General features: G+C 32.3%; 1 protein-coding gene across 50 annotated transcripts in view; it reads right to left on the minus strand.

Annotated features, from left to right (window-relative positions):
• Window positions 1–21,954, minus strand: part of bt (projectin protein bent) — a 52,470-nt gene that overhangs the window by 30,076 nt on the left and 440 nt on the right. The window contains exons 2-23 of one of the 50 annotated variants that reach the window (XM_086826622.1): window positions 20,385–20,750; window positions 12,658–12,688; window positions 11,835–11,997; window positions 11,581–11,722; window positions 10,960–11,101; window positions 10,585–10,788; window positions 10,217–10,518; window positions 9,517–9,740; window positions 8,947–9,349; window positions 8,156–8,832; window positions 7,327–7,905; window positions 7,105–7,149; window positions 6,759–6,884; window positions 6,638–6,697; window positions 6,421–6,516; window positions 5,777–6,091; window positions 5,572–5,697; window positions 5,431–5,469; window positions 4,522–4,740; window positions 3,233–3,406; window positions 2,229–2,264; window positions 1,004–1,036 (exon numbers count right to left, since the gene is read on the minus strand). In XM_086826622.1, the coding sequence (XP_086682748.1) occupies window positions 1,004–1,036; window positions 2,229–2,264; window positions 3,233–3,406; window positions 4,522–4,740; window positions 5,431–5,469; window positions 5,572–5,697; window positions 5,777–6,091; window positions 6,421–6,516; window positions 6,638–6,697; window positions 6,759–6,884; window positions 7,105–7,149; window positions 7,327–7,905; window positions 8,156–8,832; window positions 8,947–9,349; window positions 9,517–9,740; window positions 10,217–10,518; window positions 10,585–10,788; window positions 10,960–11,101; window positions 11,581–11,722; window positions 11,835–11,997; window positions 12,658–12,688; window positions 20,385–20,697 (4,449 nt within the window). In that variant the 5' untranslated portion in view covers window positions 20,698–20,750. Of the gene's footprint in view, window positions 1–1,003; window positions 1,037–2,228; window positions 2,265–3,232; window positions 3,407–4,521; window positions 4,741–5,063; window positions 5,244–5,430; window positions 5,470–5,571; window positions 5,698–5,776; window positions 6,092–6,420; window positions 6,520–6,637; window positions 6,698–6,758; window positions 6,885–7,104; window positions 7,150–7,326; window positions 7,906–8,155; window positions 8,833–8,946; window positions 9,350–9,516; window positions 9,741–10,216; window positions 10,519–10,584; window positions 10,789–10,959; window positions 11,102–11,580; window positions 11,723–11,834; window positions 11,998–12,657; window positions 12,689–12,891; window positions 12,914–20,384; window positions 20,751–21,954 lie in introns of all 50 variants that reach the window. The other 49 variants (XM_086826621.1, XM_086826619.1, XM_086826618.1 and 46 more) reach the window with 49 other exon arrangements.

A 21,954-nucleotide genomic window follows, 5' to 3' on the forward strand; every position in this document is an offset into this window, starting at 1 on the left:
TGTTAACTAATTCCAAGGAGCACCAATATATTGGAATAATGAATGGGTTGTCCACATAGAAAATTGCTACGTTGCAGTAAAGTGCATTATAATAAATATATTTTCGTTCAGCCTAAAATCCCACAAATACTTTATTTTAGTAATATATATTTGAATACCATAAAAAGGGGAAACGGACGGATCAGTTTATTCTGTATATATATATATAGTATATTATATAATAATTATACATATTTAAAAAAATATATATATATGATTTAGATATTTAACACTTTGTACATTTTGTATTTTATTTGCAATGACTTTGAGCTTATAAATATTTAAAATATATATGAATATTTACAAAGAGACTGCAGTTTTGAATATCCTAACTATACGTATTTAAAACTTCCATTCATATGGGCAAAAATATAAAGCCAAGCGAACATAATAAATCGTTTATTAAAAATTTTCGATCGAACTTGACCATTTATTTATCGAGACCTGTTTGGTGTCCCCCATTTCGCCAGGTCGTGGTTGCTTTTGCTATTCATTAATCAAAAAAATAATATAAAAATTGGAATAGGTCGTTTTAAAGATTTGCTTACTCTTCATGTTTCATGTTCACAAAAAAGTGTAATTTTTTGTTTAACATAAACAAAGTTTAGCTTGATATTTTAACGTTGGATTTTTACATGATTTACTGTTATGTTTAAAGTATTAGGAAAAATAAATAAGGTTCTGACTAAATGATGCTTGAAATGAATTGAACTTTATGTGGGAACAACAACTACTTTTAGAAATATTTTGGATGCAATTAGATGAAAAGATACTTAACAAATTAATAATTAAAATACTTAAAATATATGAAACTTCTTGTACTTCTTGTGAGCAATGTGTTGAAAATAGTTTGAATCTTTGAATGTGTTTCGAATCAAAGAGTGGGATCATTTTTTCGAGATGATAAGGTAAATAAAAAAATAAATATGTATGCAATTCGATTCGCAGCTAAGGTCTCTCTCACCTGTCCTTCACCGACCTCTCCTGGCCTCAATAACTGTAATATGTTTTGAATAGTATTAAAATGCTTGCTAATCCACGGTACTCAATAATAAAGTAACTAAATGAAATGTTCTTGATTGGTCTCCTTTAGTTTTAGACAATCAATATTCCTATATATATATATTTATGTGTTTATTTATTTATCCTTTTTCATGAATATTTCATTTTATGATGAGTAATTATGTCTTTTTAAATTTAAGTGTGCTCCGATAGGAATAAAATTTGAACTCGTAGATGTTGTCAGTTCACTTGCAATAATATATTTGAATAATAAACATAAACCCTAGGAACTAGAAACGACCGATATATAATTCTCATACATACATACATATACATATGCACGACGCGACTGCATGTGTATGTACATACATGCTTGAAGCCCATTTCGTATTTTATAAATAACGTTTATATCTATATATATGTATGTATATGCTAGGTATATGTGTAAATATTCGTACACATATACAATTTTGACCAAGGTCACAAAATATAGATATGTTTGAATCGTTTTGAAACAACAGTGAGCCAACGCGTTGGATTTATATTATTTATTGTGTTCCCCAGTTTTTTTATTGGCCAGTGCTTTACTGTATTTTTAAAAATAATAATAAATATGCTGCTATATCTAGGCACATCAGGGCCCATACTGAATTCAATGTGTATTTTTATGTACATACATACATAGCACCGGTGAAAATAGTAGTTTTCGCTAGTAAATTGTGCATTTTAATAATCTAATCTAATACTGATTCCACTCTGTTTTAAACACCAGCATTGTTATATTATTTGCAAACTAGTGAAGATGTAGTTTCCCACCCTATTAAGTAAATAAATGTACATACACATGTATATACTTGGTTAGCATCAACAGGCGAGTCGATCTAATCATGTCAGTCTTTCTGTGTGTAACTCTACATATGTATCTGAAATGCTTTTCGATTTCAATTAATCCATTTGCAAACTGCAAAGGTGCACAAACTTCGGGGACATGAAGCTATAATTATGTATATATGTAATCATATTCTCTAATACATAACGGTTTCTTAATATATATATTTTTGTACTTTTTTGAATCATACGATTATTTTTACCGCCACTGTTGGGATATGTACTAAATTATTAATTTATATCTAAATATTATACTTCAGATTTTAAATCAAGATATAATTGCAAATGCAAATTCTTACCCTCGTATCCATTACTTCGCCGGGTCGGAGTTTCTTCTGATTATTTTGTGGGTGTTTTTTTTTGGTGAAGGGTTTTTACGGAGAGTGGGAACGATTGTTGAGTGTTGTTTTTGTTGGAATGCAATAAGGGTATGCGTTTTTTTATGTTTTTTTTTTGTTTGTTAATTTTTGTTGTGCATTTTTGGAATTTTATAATGAAATTGTATTTGTTTTTTTATTATTTTGTTGTTGGTTTGATTGGTACGTTGAAGTATTTCCATTATTTATTGTATTTATGTATTTGTTGATATTTTTTATTTGAGTAATTATTTTACATACCGTTTTACAGATAACATTTTTTAATTTTTATTTATTTATAATTTTTTTTTTTGTAATACGTGATATAAAATAATTTATTTGTCGATTAAGTGTAGGTCGAAATGTTGAATAGGGATTTGGGACGTTTTCATGGTGGTATGGTAGGTACATATATAAAAGGGAACATAAGTAAATACATATATCAAAATTAGCTACATTGTTGTAATTTACCAATTCGAATAAATGCACTTAGATATAAAGAGATTAGCACAGTTAATCAGCCAAGGCAATATTCAGTCACTTTTAAATATAAACACTATACACATTACAAAGATTATTTAAATTATACCAAAATTCTGATTGAAACTTGAATACCCTGCAAGCGTAAAGACATATAGGGATATTTTTTTTGTACTGTTCCAAGGCTATGACGAATTTTAATAGCGATATTTAAAATTTGACTTCTTGTATAAAAAAGCTAATAATGGGTCCTTACGTCCTTACAAAAATTTTTAAATATGTAATGAAATTTTATTAATTTTAATTTAATAATTGTAGATAGCGCAATGTAAATAGATGATTCTTTGGATAAGTATGCATTAAGTATTTCATTCAGATGTTTATAATAGATCGAAAACATCTGACGAAACACTTAATAAAATCCAATTTGCCTTACGAAAACCCAGGTGGGTTTCGTGTTTGCTTACCTCGTCGTTAATAATCAATGACGGTCGTCTCCCCATATCTGCTGGCGGTATCAGGGAACCCCGACGACTTGGGGGCTCAGGGGCCAGCGATGGTCGCTTCTCCCTTATTACCTCGATCTTGGGTGGCTCGCCCGGTGCAGGTGGTTGCATTCTGGGAGTTTTTGGTTTTACGTCCTTTTATAAAAAATAAATGATATGTAGTTTAGGTTAAAGTACTTTTTTTTGAAAACTTTACCTAAGTATAAAGTTTTAGTATCAACATGAAGATCTAATTTAGTGCAATTTACATTTAAAATTAGTTTCTATTCTGACGATATAGTTGAGTACCCACCGTTATTTTTAAATTAAATGCCGACATTATAATTTAATGTGTGTTCTAGTTAAATTACAAGATTAAGTGTTCGAAATATAAATTGCTTATAGTGAAAATAATTACATTTAATTAATTAATCAATTAGGTTAAAGCGTGCTAGCTCATAATTAATAATTTTAAAAAATGTGAAAACGGAACCGCTTGGCTAGAGAGACAACTACAGACAGTCAGACAACAAAGACAGTTTTATCACAAAAATGTGATGTGATGTGATACGTATATATATTTTTGACAAAAGTTATATATTTTGCCAATGTATTAAATATATAAACATTTGATTATATATAAATATAAGACAAATATAAGTATTGTGTATAAATAGCCTTTAATCGTGTCCGAGGGACAATATGTATACTTTCTCAATTTAATTATGAAAGTAATATTTATTGTTTTATAGTTCTTTGCTATATTATATGCTTTTACGTTTAAAAAACTGAACTAATATGTAAACGTACATTTACGATTATTGTAATAAGTTATATTTTGACCACGCATAAGCATATTGTAAATGATCATATGACTGTTTAACCTTTTTATGTGTTAAGATATTATTATTAAGTGTAAGAATAAGTTAGATATTGATCAGAATTAACAGACGAGTCAATTTAGACATGTAGGTCTGTTTGTTACTATGTAAACTTAATGATTTCAATGACAATTTTTGAAGCGTTAGCTCCTATTTTTCTCTTTCTCGATTTTCGATTGAGGAGCGGGCAATGAGGGTGATCTTTAAATTTAATTGACTGCAAAAATTGACATTGAAAGACCGCAACATAAGAGAGAGAGAGAGAGAGAGAGAGAGAGAGTGATAGAGAGAGAGAGAGATGTTATGGCTCTCAACGCTCTGAAAAAATAATATCAACTAATATTTTACAAGCTCTGACATATTACATATCTGTATGTACGTCCATCTTACCTGAACTTTTTCTGTTGTCACCTCTTGTGGTCTTATTTCCGGTACGATAATGGCAGGTGCGGACTTGTCTTTTTTGGATTTATCGACTTCGACTGGTTCAAATTTCTCTAAAGTTGGACGCTCATAGTCGTCAAGAGTGGCCAAAGGTTCAGGCTTTACCAACTCGGATACCTGGGCCTTCATTGGTTTGGTGGGGGCGAACTGTTCAGACGCATTTGCCTTATAATATTGGATATCGCGATTAGGTATATGGGATATTATGAATATTATGCATGTTTAATTTGAAATGAAATATAAAAGTAGAGGAAGAAACAGGAACAGAGAAGAGTGCAGAAAAAAACCAAAAACCAGATAGCTCAGAAAGGTGAATAGGAAAGACGTGAAAGAAGAAACAGACAGAGACAGCTTTCGTGATTAATACCCTTAATTAATCTTTGATCTATTGACAGAAAGGAGTTACCGAAATCGTGAAAATTTTGGCTTAATCAAAAAATTTATATAAGAGAGAAAGAAAGAGGCGAGCTCGAAAGATTGTGTGTTACCTTTGTCAATTGCTTGGCTTGCTGTGGCGCCGCTAACTCTTTGGCATCCTTAATCACTGGTTTTAAAATAACACCAAGGAATGATTCATTTTGAATTGGTTCCTTGGTCATCAGATTTCTAATTGAGGATCGGCGTCGTTGCTTTATAATATCTAATACAGATGGCTTATCATCATCGACCTGAACAGTTTAGTATTTTATTATTAAGAAACAACTAAGGATATACCTACATACTGCAGGCGACACATTCTCTAAATTAAAATGTTTACAAATTATTTTGAACTTTACATTTCGGCTAGCCGAAAAATGTCTTTGAATTCTATTTAGTATGTACATGTGTATAAGGCATTTGGAATAAGTAACTTACCTTCTTCAATTTGTCATTTTTGTTCTTAAGCTCATGCGTCTGCAAGGGAATGTATGGGGAGAGGTTTGAGGAGGTAATTTTTAAGGAAGAATTTACAAGGCAACTTGGTTTTTTATCACATTTATATATATTATTACCTACCTCTGGTTCTATAATAACAGGCTTCAGTGTTGCACCATCACGGTTATCATTTTCCTCAGGCAATTTACCTTTGCCAAGCTTTAAGGCTTTTGGTTCCTCGGCCGGTTTCTCAATAATTTCTCCCTTCTAAACGTTTAATGGACGACATTTGATTGCACATAAATATAACAAGTACATAGATGAAATAATAAATAAGACAGTATACCTTTGGAATGCCATTCTTTTGAGGAGATGCCTCTATCTCCTTTTTGCCATTATCTACTATTGGTTTTTCCATCTTATTAGGTATCTCTAATTCACGGCCAAAATCTGTGGGCGTAAATTCTGATTTCTCATACTTTTCCAGTACGGGTCTCTCATAATCTGGGATTTCAGGTAGCTCTTCATATTTAGCTTTTTGCTTTGTTTTGGTTTTCGTCTTTGGTTTTGCCACTTCCGGTTTGGGTTCCTCTTTCGGTTGAGCAATTGAAGTTTTACGCAGTTTTGGTAATTCCTCTACAGGTGTCTTTTCCTCAATTACCTATTTTTGGCATTTAGACATGACAATAACAAATAATAAACAGTTCACTAATTTGATTCTACTATATTTATAGTGGTAAGGATCATTAACGGGCTTTCACGCAACTTTGAAGACTATTAGGTAAACTTAAAATATAAAGTTATTAAGCAGCGGAAAGTAAGTCACAGAGAAGGCAATCTTTTTGAATATTAAATAATAATATTACTCATTAAAGATATCAATTCAATAGATTGCATAAAGAGATAGAGAGATATGAAAGACAAAGTATATAGAGAAATGTGCAGAATTTGCATAGAAATTTATTGAGGCACTTAAAAGTCTCATCTCACCTTTGAAGTTCTTCGCTTTTCAGCTGGCTTTAGCTTTGGTATTTCTTCCTTTAAGGCCTGTGGATTCTTATTAGCTTCTAGATGCTTACTATCGACCTGCTATATCGGGGAAATATTGTTTCTTATAGGAATATTTATGGGACTTGTGGGACTAAAAGCCAATATAACTGACATGCTTTAGGGTAACTTTTGGAATATTTTATTTTCTTTTACTCACATCCAACGATTTCTTTTCAATAATAGATGAGCGTCGTGAACCAGTTTTAGATTCCTCAACCTTTTAACATTGAAAACATATAGAAAACAAATAATGACACATCTATAAATTTAAAACTTGCCGCTAGGGATGACCTCCGTGATGATATTTTTGTATCTTCTACGAAGACTTCTTCCTTGGATTGGATTATCGACTGGCGACGTGACTCGGACGAGGAGATCTCCTCTTTTACAGATACAATACTTGCCTGAACGAAACACAACTCATTTAACATAAAATAGTTTAATAATACTAATTCATTGTTTTTTTGTTAATATTACATTTGTCAAAATTAAGGCATTCTTAAAATTACTTAACATAATTTGCAGAGTATTATCGAATAAAAAACGGCATAGTTCAATATTCAATGTGGTTAATTTTTTATAAAATATTTATTTATATAATAATTAATCTTAATCTTATCTTACCTTGCGTTCAGATTTCTTCTGTACTGTTTGCTCTACACCTTGTTGCTGGGAATTAAATATAGAAGTAATTTAATATTAAAAATATATTTTAAAATAAATATTTATATTTATACAAGACATGCTTTTTGGTGGTTTTTTAGTAAAATTGTTTTGCGGAAATATTCCCTTTAAAAGGGCTAAGTAAACGTAGCAGCAAATTTATGAGACCTTTTTTCATTTTACCTCTTTGGGTTCTTCGATACTATCTTTTGGGTTGACTGAAACTGTTTCCATTAACTGTTCCTTCTTTAGTTCTTCTTCAGTATTAACATCTGGGTTTTTAAGAATTGGTTTTTCTATTGGAATCTTTTCGGTACTTTGTACTTTTACAGAAGCCTTCTCCTCAGTTTCTGCATTATTTTTCTCTGCGTTTACTTTATTTGTTTTCGGCTCTTTAATTTTCTTTGAAACAGCCTTGTTTTCTGGTTTTGTTTTCTTTTCACCGTTTACGTTGTCGGGATATTCTTTTGTATTTTGTATTTCCTTGTCTTTGACAATCTCTGATGCGTTATTTTGCCTGGATTCTGGCTTCTTTTCCGACGTATTCTTCCCTTCGTTTAGTATGTCATCAGAACTAGGTTCTTCTGCATTTGGAGGGGTTTTGTTTTCTTCTTCTGTGCTCGGCTTTATTCCAGTTTTATTTTCTAGCTCTGGTTCTGTTTCTATTTCTGTCTCTGCCTTCTGTGTTTCTTCCTTCGGTTTTTCTTTTGCCACTTCTTTTTTTTGTTTTTCTTCAACTTTAGTGACCTTTTCTTCTTCAATCTTTATTAATTTATACATTATTCGTGTGTTTATAGTGTATTGGTTATTGACGGGTGTAAATAAGATTAAAACGGTAAGAATAATTAGAAATTATTAGAATTTAAATGTATACAAATAATTAACAACATGAAAAACTTTAATTTGATTTAACAAAAAAGGAAAATATGAATTATTTTTTAAAGAAATGAATCTTATCCGCAAATGCAAATAAATTCAAATGAAGTTTTCTTAATAATGTAATATCCATTACCTTTTGTCGCTTTTCAATTTCATCCTTTTGCTTGTCCTTTTCCTTCTGCTCTTCTTCGTCCTTTTTCTTGCTACCTTTTTCAACCGTAATTTTACAAGTTGATTCATCCTTTCCAATTTCATTGCTTACAATGACTTTATAATTAGAAGTATGCTCCGATTTAGCACTACTAAATGTCAAACGAGCCGTCGTACCATCAAAAGTGGTGGTTATATCCTTGGTTTCGCGAATCAAGGTGCTACCTTTATACCACTCAATTTTACACTTTCGATCGGACTTCGTTAGGTTAATTAATAGCTCAAAAGTCTTTGATTCTATGACCTTTTGGTCAACTAGTTTTCTGGATATTGTCGGCTTTTCAGGCTTGCGTTCCTCCTCGGGAATTTCGACCAGATTTACGATTTGAGACACAGCTTCGCCCTTCTCATTGCTAGCCACCAATTTATAGGCACCCTTGTCACTGTCCTGAACATCGTTGATCTCAAGTTTAACCTGAAACTCTCCGTCCTTCGTCTGCTCTACTAGGTAAACGTGTCTCTTGCTCTCCTGAACCGTATTGGTTTCCTTGTACCACGTACATTTCGGTTCGAACTTTGATGCCACTATGCACTCGATGACGACAGTTCGCTTCTTAATAATCTTTATAATCTTTGGTTTGTCTTTAATAACAGGAACGACTTGAAAAAAAAAAATTAATTAATTATATAGTATATAAATTATTCAATCTAAGTACTTAAAAGCAATTATTTGAACTAGAAAGAAAGCTATACATTTTCGGAAATATTACTTACTTTCTATATTCAGCGTTAAATTCGCATTCAACTCGCCTAATGTATTCTTTATGTTGCATTTATATAACCCAGAGTCCTCCAGTTGTGGATCCAATAGCTCCAATTTAATATAGTATTGATCACCGCGCTGTTCCATTGACATTTTTAGTTTGTTACTTTCTTTAATCACTTCGCCGTTGCGGAACCAAATGATATCTGGCTTGGGGTCTGCTTTCACCTTACACTCCATGATCACCAATTTGCCATTATTTTCGGATACAATTCGTGGCTTTTCAACAAACGTTGGACCCTCACCTTCGGGCTCTGGTTCGGCTTCAATGTTAAGATTAAGATTGGCATTTGATTCGCCATATTCATTCTTGACATTGCATCGGTAAGTACCACCATCTGTTGCTCCAGGATCCTATATCATATATCATATCAACAATAAAAATATTAATACTAATAATAACAATAATAATAATAATACAAAATTATAATATAATACTAACACAAAATTTTAATAATAATAATAATACAAAATTATAATAATACCTAAATTTCGAAATATATTTAATAGCTTTCCCCTACCTTTATTTCCAATGTCAGTTCGTATGTATCCTCCGCAATGACAGTTGTGTTTATTTTAATCTTTTTGCTCTTCTCCACCAAAGTTTGACCCCTAAACCAGGTGACAATGGGCTCTGGCTTTGCCTTGCACTTGCATTTCATTGTGATCAGTGTGCCAGATTCATTTGGAATTATCCTCGGCTTTTCGATAAATGATGGCGCAAAACCGTTGGCATCGCTAGCACCTGTGATTGTTGTCAAGATATTATTAGGTAAGACGGCATTACCGATTGTGAAAAAGAAAACAATAATATCAAATGATTTTTAGAGTTAGTCAGATAAATGAATCGATAGGAAGCAAAATTCAATACTAAGCGGTGTATTCATATTATATAATTGTTTAGAATGCATTATAAGATCGAATGAAAAGATGGTTATTGATTTAAGATCTGTTTTTTTTTTTTTTTAATTTGCAGGAAATCTAATGGCCTGAAAAATATTGTAATAATTTAATATTTATGTTCTTAAGTATTGAGTAGATGCACATGCATTCTGTTTTCTAAATACTATTTTTGCCGTAGCAACTAACGCTTTGTATAGGAAATATATCACTATATTTAAAGTGGGACTTGGTAACAGCACTTTCTGTGTGCTTTTTAAATAAGATCTTCTTATATATTGTTCGTAGGTTGCATTAAGGTGGAAATATAACAATTAATACCTTGAAAGTTAAGCGCTATGTTAGCATTACTTTCTCCATACATATTTATTGCGTTGCACCGATAGTTGCCGCCATCCTCTTTTGTGGGATTTTGAATTTCCAGCGTAAGAATATAGCTATCTTTTGTGGTTGCTTTGCGAGTCATTTTAGTTCTTTGGTTATTCGGTATTTCCCGATCCGAACAATACCAGACAATGTCCGGTACGGGATGTGCTTCCAATATACATTCCATGATGAGTATATCCTCCTCTTGACGGATCGTTGGTTTTTTTGGAAATCGTGGCGACTTCCCATCGGGAATTCTGTGTATTAAGTTTATAAGGAGTTGGTATTCGAGAGTTTTTTATTTCGATTGTGGTTTATCTTACTTTCTCGATCCGCTTTCAAAATTTAGATTAATTGTTGCAATGCCAGTGCCATGTTTATTTTTCGCTAGCGCGCGATATTCACCCTGATCGGTGGATACAACACTATTTATCTCAAGGCATGCCAAGTGATATAGTTTCTGATCCATTGTCAATGACATTTTGTAGCGTTTGCCGTCATCGCTAAGTATAGTCTCTCCATGGGACCTTTGTGTGGAAAATAGGTTTTGGATTGATATAAAAAGTATTTACAGAGTGCCATTTTTGGTAAAATACTTTAAATAAATTTTTAAAACGCAGCGGATCTCCTGCTACCATTTAATCGATACGATTTTGTTTAATGTTTTTTATATAGTAAATATAAATTATTTTTCGTACCATGTAACTGTTGGCTTGGGATCTCCCACACATCTGCACTCGAATGTAACATTTCCGCCATCTTCGCTTTGACGTATTACTGGACGTTCGGTAAATGTTGGCTTAATGCCTTCAGCACTTTCGGGAACTGGAGCTTCGTCGCCTATAGAAGTAGGGTATCCATAATACATATATACACGGTTTTTCAATTATGACAAAAGTCATAGGCTCAGTTTTAAAACACAGCACAAGCAAAATACGAATATTTTTCATATTGTTAAATACCTTAAAAATTACCTAAGCATATATATTTCTTCCATAAATTTATATAATAAATAAAAATTAAAATTTTTATTATCTTCTTGTTCTTATCTTCGCTGGAATATCAATAACAAAAATATATCTTTCTCGTGGTTGTTCTTTTTGATTCAAGTTATTAGCAAGATTCGGTAAAGACGAATCATAAAGAAAGTCTTAAATAAAAAACAAAATATTAATAGGTAAGCGATATTTGTCGTAAATTGATCAAGAACTAAAGCATTATTTGATCCGAATTGTTAAAGTTATTTCTAAATAATGAAAGATCAATGAAATTAATTTAAAACTGAATTATCTACAGTTACTGTTTCTCTGAAAACTTACTATCGAAGTTAAGGCTTATTGTGGCATTGCTTTCTCCCAATTCATTTTTAGCATTCACTTTGTATTTGCCAGCATCCTCAACAGTGACATTTACAATCTCAAGTGTTGCGAAATATGAATGGACATCCTTATCGATAGTTAGCTGAAATGAATATTTAATATATCAATAATAATTTTTAAAACAATGAACTACATTTTTTATTTAATAAGATAATATATTTAAAATTTCTCGAGTAAATAGTTTTAATATTAACCTTATGTCTCCCAGATTCTTTTACAGGTGTTCCGTTGTGATACCAAATAATATTTGGCTTTGGATCGGCATTAACCCGGCACTCAAATAAAAGTTTTTTGCCATCTTCTTCCTGTCGTATGGCGGGCTTTTTCGCGAATGTCGGCGCGAAACCGTCGATTTGTCTGTGGGACCATATAAATACATACATATGAGTAAATATATGTACATATATATATTTTTTTTTTATTGACGATAACACGATTGGTTAGTACGAAAAAACATAACAAAATAATAAATTGTTAGGCTATAACGAATTTCATACGAATAAATCGTCTTTGGATATTTGATTTGTCTGTGAAATCATATACATTTGTAAGTGAATATTTAACACAATCATAACACGATTGATTAATACAAATAACATAAATTAATAACTAATTTAAGTCTATAATAATGTTAAAAAACATACAATTTTTTTTCTAAATTAAGAGAAATGTGCCTTTTACTTTAGAAGTAACCTCTTCATTTTTTGGGCAAATCACCCTAAAAACAAAACTTAAAAATATATTAAATTCAATAAATATATCTTCAAAAACTCTAGCGGTTTGCCCCCTTTAAAATTTTTTTTTTTTTTTGCGATTTTAGGTTATAACTTTATAATTGTTTTATATAATAACTTTGTTGTTTAACTATGTTGTTTTCTTCGCTTTTTCTAAATATTAGTCTGCTCCGTACAAATGTTACAAGTTATAAAAAAACATTCTTTGATTGTTATTAAGATACAATTACACTCGAAACACCTAACATACACATATATAGCCCTTGAGATCTTATTTACTTACCTATTGTTTTCAAGAAGTGAAAACTTTCCCTCTATTTTTGATTTGAAAACCCCCAATTTTAGTATATGATTTGTAGGTATAGAAAAAAGAAAAATATTATAAGCAAATATATGAATTATTGCAGTTTCTCATGCTTAAGTTTTTGTTATTATTTCAAACTAATATTAATAAATAAATATTTAAATCGAAAGCTCGAATCGCTTGTTGATATAATGTCATTAAACCATAGCTTACTTTTCTTTTGGTTCGTCAGCAGCTAATGGGGTATAGATATAAAAGTATATATATATATATAGATTATTAAGTTAAGAAAATCTCAAAAGCATGATATAAAACAAAATACTAGCAAAATTAAAAAGGTTGGCCAACTCTTACATCTCTAAAATTTTAAATTTAATATTAATATACATAAAACAGTTCGATCTGAAAAACATTTTTTCTACCACCTTTGCAGGCTATTATAATTTCAGTCACAAGTTTGCAACGCAGTGAACGAGTCATCTCCGACCATAAAGAGTATATATATTCTTGATCAGCATTAGCATTCAAGGCGATATAGCCTCGATATAGTCTCTCAATTTTGAATCTATCTGGATGTATGTATATACATATATGTCGAAACGGGCCAGTTTGGACGACTGACATAGGAACAATCGGAATTTTTCCAAAAAAATTATAACTTTTTCAATTTTTAACAGATTTAATCAACTTATCAACTTTAATATAGCAATTTTATATTATTCTAAAATGTTTTTTACAAATTTTATATAAATCGGACTACTATATCATATAGCTGCCATAGGAGCGATCGAGAAATTAATACAATTAAAAATCATTACTTTTTCAACTTTCAACTGATTTTCAACAAAATTAAGATATAGCCTTTTTATATTATTCTATAATTTTGGTTTTAATTTAATGAAAGTGCAATACTATAAAAATAATATGTATAGGTAAACAAAATGAAAGCAGGCATTGCTTTATTGTTTTTTAACAAAAAAATATATAATTTATATTGTATTAATTCGTAATTAAAGTAATCAAAGTTCAATTTACAAAGGGTATATAAACAGCCCCATTACTTCTAAAACTACAGAGTTATGGCTCAAGCTATACGAAATCGTAAGTGCAGAACAAATGTAGTTATTAAATATCTGTTTGATCGGAGTGTGGGAATTGAAATGCTGATTAATTGATATATATATACATATGTGTATGTAGATATATATATAGTATGCTCGGCGAACTTTGTTTCGCCTCAAATTGATGTTTTATATAACCCCAGAGATAAAATAGACGCAAATAAGTCAAACGTCTATGTTATTTATTTGATATTCAACAGTTGTGAGCGATATGATAAACTTTAGCTTTAAATCTGTTTTCTGGCGAAAAAAATAAACAACGAAGACGGTTTAGTGGTGGTGGTGGTAGTGGTTCAACTAAAAAACAGGCAGATCCAAGGCTAATCCCACAGACCTCCAACGATTTACCCTGCGATTCTTCGATTGTCATCGCAAAAGTTAACCGAGTTGGGACTTGAATCCGCGTGAATTGAAATGGAAGATCATTTGGAATAATTGGATATCGTGGGGGTAGAACTTTCTCTTCTTTGAATTTGTTCTTGATGATTGTTGCTTGATTTATATGGCCCATTAGTTTCTTGACGGACAACCGCGTACATTGTACAATTTCGGATGATTCAGATTCCGCATTATGATTAGATCGAGCCAACCTTCAGCTGTAAATTATGCAGCGGACTTTGAATAATGGAATTCAAACTACCGACGTCCATATTTTTAGCTGGATTATCAATCGAAAGAGGATTATAAGGCAGCTTCCTTTGCGTCCGCAAAGTAAACGCACTGCCCGTTCTCCAAGTTAACCGATAAATAAACAACAGTCGGGTAACGTTCATGAATCACGTAATGTCCAAGTTGAAATTTTTTCTTTTGGATGTCGCCATGTTCACACATTTGCAAACGAATTTGATAAATTCGATAGAGTTTTAGAACTCAACATTTCAGTGAGCTGAAAAGATTTTCATTAAAACGTACAATGTGGAACGATCCGGTCGCTATCGTAGAGATGCAGAAACATCGAGTGAAACATCGATGTTATCGATGTTTGCAAATCATCGGAACCATCGATGGCTGGGTCACCACCATCGAAGTTTTTTCACACAACTCCTAAAAAGAAAACCTTGGAGAAAATGAAGACCCTCTAAAATATTGGAAGGAAAGACTTTAAAATTGTTATGCGAAAAATGCTAAATAACAATTTTTTATAGATAAGTACTGATGAGTGCTCTTTAAAATTGGTAGCAGCCAAATACTTGTCTATACAAGCCTCGTCATGCGAAGCGGAAACAGTGTTCAGCAAAGCTGGACAAACTATTAGTGACCGCAGGACAAGGCTCTGTGGACAAGCTTTTATTTAACAATAAGAATTCACATTTCAATAATACTATTGATAGTCCTGATATCACAGATCCCGAATAAAATCTAGTCATATTGTTCATTTCCATTTTTTTTTTAGAAACATCGATGTTTCACTCGATGTTTTTTTTTAAACATCGAAAACATCGATTGATGCACACATCGATGTTTCTGCATCCCTACGTTATCGACATGGTCTCCATTGTGAGCGTTATCGAACTGCCGTTACTATTTAGGGAGCGACACCGGTACAATGGATATCCGTCATGTCCACTGATTATGTCAGACACAAATGGACGTGGAAACCGCTTTGTGCATTTTCCATTTTCCATTCATTTTTTGTGTCGAACTCTACAAGGGCCACGTATCATGTTCGTTGTCCCAACGGAATGCAGATCCGCATCAGTACTTTGATCCGGTATTTCGGCAAAAATAATCGCATAAATTTTGATGTGGTCTCATTTTGTCGAGCATCTAAAGCAGAATATTTGCGTGTGGTAAACCAAGTTTCTGCCATTCAATCGAGTACATCCAACTGCGAACTCCGCAAAAAAGCTTCTGCTTAACGATGAAATCCATAAGTATTGTCAATGATGTCAGGACGATCGCTGGGTTTTTGTCTTGGCAGAAACAAATAAGAAATTTCCGGGCATCTCGTATTGCACGTGTCAGTGATGCAAATGCAAATGACTCGGACTTCCAACATATTTAAGTAGCTGCAAGAATGGTCAAATGACCGAGATTGGTCGCATGTCCTTCAGTAACAATGGCACCGCGTAGGTGTTTGTATTTGTTTGTTTGTAACTTCAACTGATTGAAACCCATAAAATTGAGTCGCTCCGTTTCAACTTTTACATACATGTCGACAAAATAGTTTTTAACAAAATAATTGCCAACATTTTGCTGGATCATCAATCTATACGCGTAAAAATTCAAGAGTTATTTATTGATAAAATTTAAAATATAAAGTCAAGTTTGGGATCCTAGCTTACGTCCAAATCATCAATGGAATTAATTATTTCCAAAGAGCACCAGTTCAACGTGTAAGTTGCAAGCTTGGAAACGACACGAAAAAATGCCATTAGCTTGCATTTAATAAGTTTACGCGGCACCATGTTTGGAAATTAGTAATATCTGTTTGTAAATCCGACTGGCAGCCGACGTCCTTACATTGCATTCAAAGCTTAAAGTCATCAGCGTACATGAGTACTCTGGAGCTAATCAAAAATTTGGGCATGTCGTTTATAAATAATGTAAACAATAAAGGACTCACATGGCTCCCTTGCGGGACTCCAGAAGTGACTGTGAGAACATTCGATAAATTATTCTTAAAGAGGACTTTTTGCGCCCTGCCATTCAGATAAGTTGAGATCCAATTAACAAGATCAACTGGAAAACTCATTAAATCAATTTTGCTAACAAGGAGAGAATGGTTAATAGAGTCAAATGCTTGTTGGGGAGTTATTATGTTTTCGAAGTTTTGGCCGAAAACTTAAAGATTCCTCCATAATTGTTGGCATTCGATTTGCTACCTTTTTTGTGGAAGGTAATAATTAACAATAGGGGGGAAGTGGGAGGGTTCTAAGGTAAACAATTTCACAGGGCGTCGGCACAGGCGGTAGGAATAAGATTGAATTGAATCCGAATAGTTGAAATACGTCGCTTGAAAAAACTGCGAAAATAGATCGGCTATTGCCTGATCATTATTTGCGGTAGTTTCTTCAAATGAAAGCGAGGAAGGATTTGTTTTAGACTTACGTTTGGTGTTAACAAAATTATAAAACTGTTTTGGGTCCTGTGAGAACTGGACCCTGCAAAGAGTTAAATAGTTTTTATAACACTGCGCGTTTGGGGCGGTAAAATTTGACCGAGCTGATAAATAAGAGGAAAGGGCATATTGAGAACAGGTGATTAAGCATACAGCCTAGATTTTTTATTTTTATGTTGGCTCAACTCTTTAGTAAACCACGGCGGTTTATTCGAGATTGGCGGATAGTATAACGGAACACATTCGGAAAAAACCAAGATCGAGCAAGCGCTCTAAGGAATTTCGTACATGGTTGACTTGAAACCGGAAATGTCGAACAAGTCAGCGATAAAGTTTGGAGGGTATTGGTATTGAATTGTTTGAGGACAAAATAGCCCCGGGGATATTAAAATCTCCTAGGACTACCAAATTGTCCCTATTTGAAAGTTTATTGGAAACCATCTGAAGAGCGGAAAGGTGGTTCCAGTAAATAGGAAGTTCCGACAACGGAGGTATGTATGAGCAATTTATAGATATGGAGCTACCATTGATAGATAGCTTTACACAGAGGAATTCAACATCATTGCATACCTCGGAAGTTAATAATTCTGACGTGATTAAAGGGTCCACCGCTATGAGGACTCCACCCTCATGCCTTATAGGCCGATCTATCCCTTATACTGTGAACACAGCTGGAAAAACTTCAGAGCTCAGAATCTCAGTTTTTTAATGTTAAGGGGTGTTAATTATAGATTGGTAGGTTAAAAATTTACATAAACGCATGACGAGGACTTCGGATATACATATTTATAGTTTCTTAATTGCAACCTCTTTATTGCCAATACAATTTTTTAGGTTTTTGGCAATTATATTAATTTCGTAAGGAAGAGGGTAACCGTAAAGAGAAATATAAAAATATAAAATCAGAAAGGACAAGGAAAGGACCCATGTTGGATGAAATTAGATTTCTCTTGCAAGCCGAAGAAGTACATAGGTATGGCCCCTGGTGTCACTATGTTCTCTCATGAACCGGGCACCGATCCACCCGTATCCAATCATCCAAGTTCTTTGTACAGGTATATATATATGTCCAAGGGAGGAGCCGCTGCTTGGAGACGAATATTATTCAAACGATTCTTAAGTTTTAAAAGAGACGGTTGTTTACAAAGTATTACCGCATTAACTGCCTTCCAAAAATTGCGAAGAACTAATGAAAAGAGCGGTCACATATTATATATTCAAAAAGCCCGGTATAACATGGTATGGGGAGGGTAAGACACCGTTTTAAAGCAGTGAGACAGAATGAGAGGCAAATAGTTTAAAACGGATGTTCTTAATAAAAAGAGCTATATCTCAAATTTAATGAAAATCTGTTAAAAAACTGGAGAAGTTAATATTTTTTTAAAAAAAATATTCCGACTGTTGGCAGCTATATGATATATGTAGATAGCTTTAAAAATGAAAGACTAGTTTGCGTAGAAACACACAAACGGACAGACGGACATGGCTAGATCGACTCGGCTGTTGATGCTGATCAAGAATATATACTTTCTATGGTCGTAGGTGACTCCTTCACTGCGTTGCAAACTTCTGACTGAAATTATAATACCCTACAAGGGTATTAAAAGACCTTTAGCTTTCCGCCTATAAATTTTTCGCCCATAAAATTGCCCCTAGACCGGCAAAAAAACCAAAAATCTAAGGGAAAACCTCTGGTCAGGGAATACTGTACGGCGTACTTTACCTTTCTTAAATTGGTGTGACTCTAGGCGCAATGCAAAATATTATATATACATACATATGTATATAGATGCCTCATTCAAGATACTAATGAAGTGAATAATGGAAAATCTGTTGCTGTGTCATAGCGTCATAAGTGGCGGTCCCTGAGTGGCGTTCTCAATCTCAAATGATGTACATATGTATATAATCAATATCACAAGCAGGTGATCTCGCTACAAAAAGTATAGAAAAAAGGTCATAAAAAAAAAGATTTTTAACACGCGAATTCAGTCTTAAGCTGACATCAATCTTATAAAGACATAAGTCCAATTCTTCTTTTAGTTATTTTCTCTTAACGTTTTCGTTAGTCAACTATCTGGAATTAGTTCGGCTCATTTTAATAATACATTTTAATAAATTACACATTTCGTTCGTTCCTTGCCATCTTTGTTCACATTTTCGTAGCGAAAGCCTAAAAATTGCACCAAAGAACTATCGGCTGATTATCAGTAAAACAACTCCATCAACAATATACATATGTATCCAAAACAACATGGTCACCAATCCAGTAATGGATCAGTAATTAGTGATTTAGAATGTTTTGCTAAAGGCTAAAAATAATCGGCTGGTATCTATCGTTATCGTCCGGTTTTCCCCCAACATTCATTTGATTTTGTTTAAAAGATAACTGACATAAACAACTTTACGTATACCTGAAAAAAGCTAGGGACATTCTCAAATATACATTTAATAACCCAAAGCAATAGTTTATGACCAGACACCTCATAAATTTCTATTTAAATTTCTATTATTTTGCAAATTGTCGTAATTACAGCATTGTCCACCGCATTTATGGCTACGGAAAGCTAAATAATAAATAGAAATACATTTTGTTTATATAATTAATAACTTGATTTTCTCTTCTTTGCATGCCTATTTTTAGTTTTTCCCCTATCGATATTTTAACCATTGATAAAATCCATCAGTAACGCGAAAAGGTATCATTCTATTTTTTTTGTTACATTTTTTGCTGATCACGTTGGATGAAATATTGCGTCATGACTAGTGATCATACGCTTTCATTAGAACTATCTATAGAAATTCATCACTGATCAGTGATCATGTTGTTCTGCTGAACACAACCATTATCATTTTTCTGGATAGGACTACAGTAGTCATTCGTAAGACCCGTTTCATCGAATATAAATTATATGAATATTGATCTTAATTATGAAGTGAAATATTTTAGGTTAGGTTAAACAGATATAAAAGAAGATTCTTTAAAAATGAAGAATATTTTGAGCAATGCATGTGATTTCTGTATATTTACGTTTAAGTACTATTCGGTATTAAATTCTAGAAGAAAAAGTTATAATGATAAAATAATCCCAAAAACTCTGTATTTAAGGATTTAAAATCTTAAAAGTGAAAGATACACAATAAGAAGTAGTTAAAGCTTTACACAATTAAGGATTGTTTGCACATGCCAACTTCTTTTAGTTGTCCTTGTTGTTAGCGACCAATTTCCTTGAAAATTTATATAAAATTTTATAGCGTAAAAAGCAGGCCGAAAAGGAATGCGAAAGATAACCTTGGTCAACAAAGAACAAGAATAACAACTATAAGTTGGATGTAAAACTAGGTCGTTGTTTATCGAAAGTTAACAGGAAACTATATTTCCTATTTTTTTTTAGTTTATTTTTTTTTGTACACCATTTTCCAATTAAAATTATTTTCCTTATTTTTCTTTTTTTTTAATAAAATTTCACCTTACAAGATATGTATTTTTGTATATGTATATAAAATAAAAAGCTCGTACTTACGTGTGAAATTTAAATTAATCGAAGCTGAAACTTCACCAGACTTATTTTTCGCTTTCACTTTATAAAGACCGGCATCGGTTTCAACCACATCATCGAGCTCTAATATTACAGTATATTTATTGTCGTCGACGGGCTGTATTTTAAATTTGGTTCGGCCATCCTGTTCGAGCTTAGCATCGCTTCGAAACCATTCAATATCCGGTTTCGGCGATGACAATAGCTGACATTCAAATATTAATCGATTGCCATCATCCTCCTGATGCAGTTGTGGCTTCTTAACAAAGCTGGGAGCGAAATCTTCAGCCACCCCCATGCTGAGGGTATATCCTTAAGCTTCGTCTTCAACGGTTATGGCTCTATTTTGGTCTATAAAAAATTATTAGTATTAGCAAACAAGCTATTGAAATGGAATATAATATATATAGATTTACAGTTATTTTCATTACTAGAGTTACAAACGATGATGGTGATGATGATGATATAAAAATGTGACGTCTATCTGGGTTTTTTTCTTAGCTATTTCACACGTTTTGCACCTTAAATGTGAATTAGGAGAAAATATTTCTTTCTTTCTAGTTTACATATAAGATATACATAAATAAATAGTGGTGCTTCTTGGGAAGATAAATAGATACTGGTTACATTTCTGCGTGATCGTAACTGGACTTGTATTTATAAAATGAAATACAAATGTTTCGGTAATTTTAAAGCGCATATAATTATTTTTCATATTATTTAAAACTATGTTTTAAAATTTTTAAATGCAAAATTGTATACATTTTACACAAATGCAAACTAAAATATATAAAAACTATTAACACTATGTTCTAACCAGAAGTTACGAGTGCTGCACACGAACCCACCAGCAATATAAAATGGAAATTTGATCGCTGCCTTTTCCTCCTCCTCATTTTTAGCATAAATGAATGTTGTTAATGGAAAATACATTTTTACTGAATAAACGAAGAAATTTTCGTATATATTGCATGTTTATTTTTAGTTCGCAGTCACCGCGCACCAGCTGTGTGTTGTACATACAGAAAATACCGAAAATACTACTCACATCTATAATTTTATTTATAAATATATCCGTATATACATACATACATATTAAGTACAAAGATTTTGCTGATTTGAAGTGAAACGAAAAATAATGAAGATAAAGTTGTAGAAAAATTGATAGTTAAAGTTATGCTATTTCAGCGTTAAAATCCAAGAATTCACAAATTTTAAAATAATTATATACACATCACATCACCATTCCGTTTTTTTGTTTTTTTTTGGGACTTTTCTTGATAGCCTGTTAAGTCTATTTTTATGTTTATGAAAATACAACATGTTACACAACTTCTTCTAAGAAGATCCAATATATATTTTATATGTAAAGTAACGCAATGTATTATTGTTAATACATTTTTCTTAATTTCTCCTTTAATTTTATCTTAATTCTTTTTGTCATTTCACTTATTAAGGCTGTTGCTAGGGGCTGTGAAAATACTGAACTCAAATTGGAAATTATCAGCATGGCCATAAGGAATATAATTGTTTTCATTTCACATCACGTATCTTT

This window comes from Drosophila serrata, unplaced genomic scaffold, assembly GCF_035046125.1.
Source record: "Drosophila serrata isolate PLE 108 unplaced genomic scaffold, ASM3504612v1 contig_160, whole genome shotgun sequence".
In the NCBI taxonomy this organism is placed as follows: Eukaryota; Metazoa; Arthropoda; class Insecta; order Diptera; family Drosophilidae; genus Drosophila; species Drosophila serrata.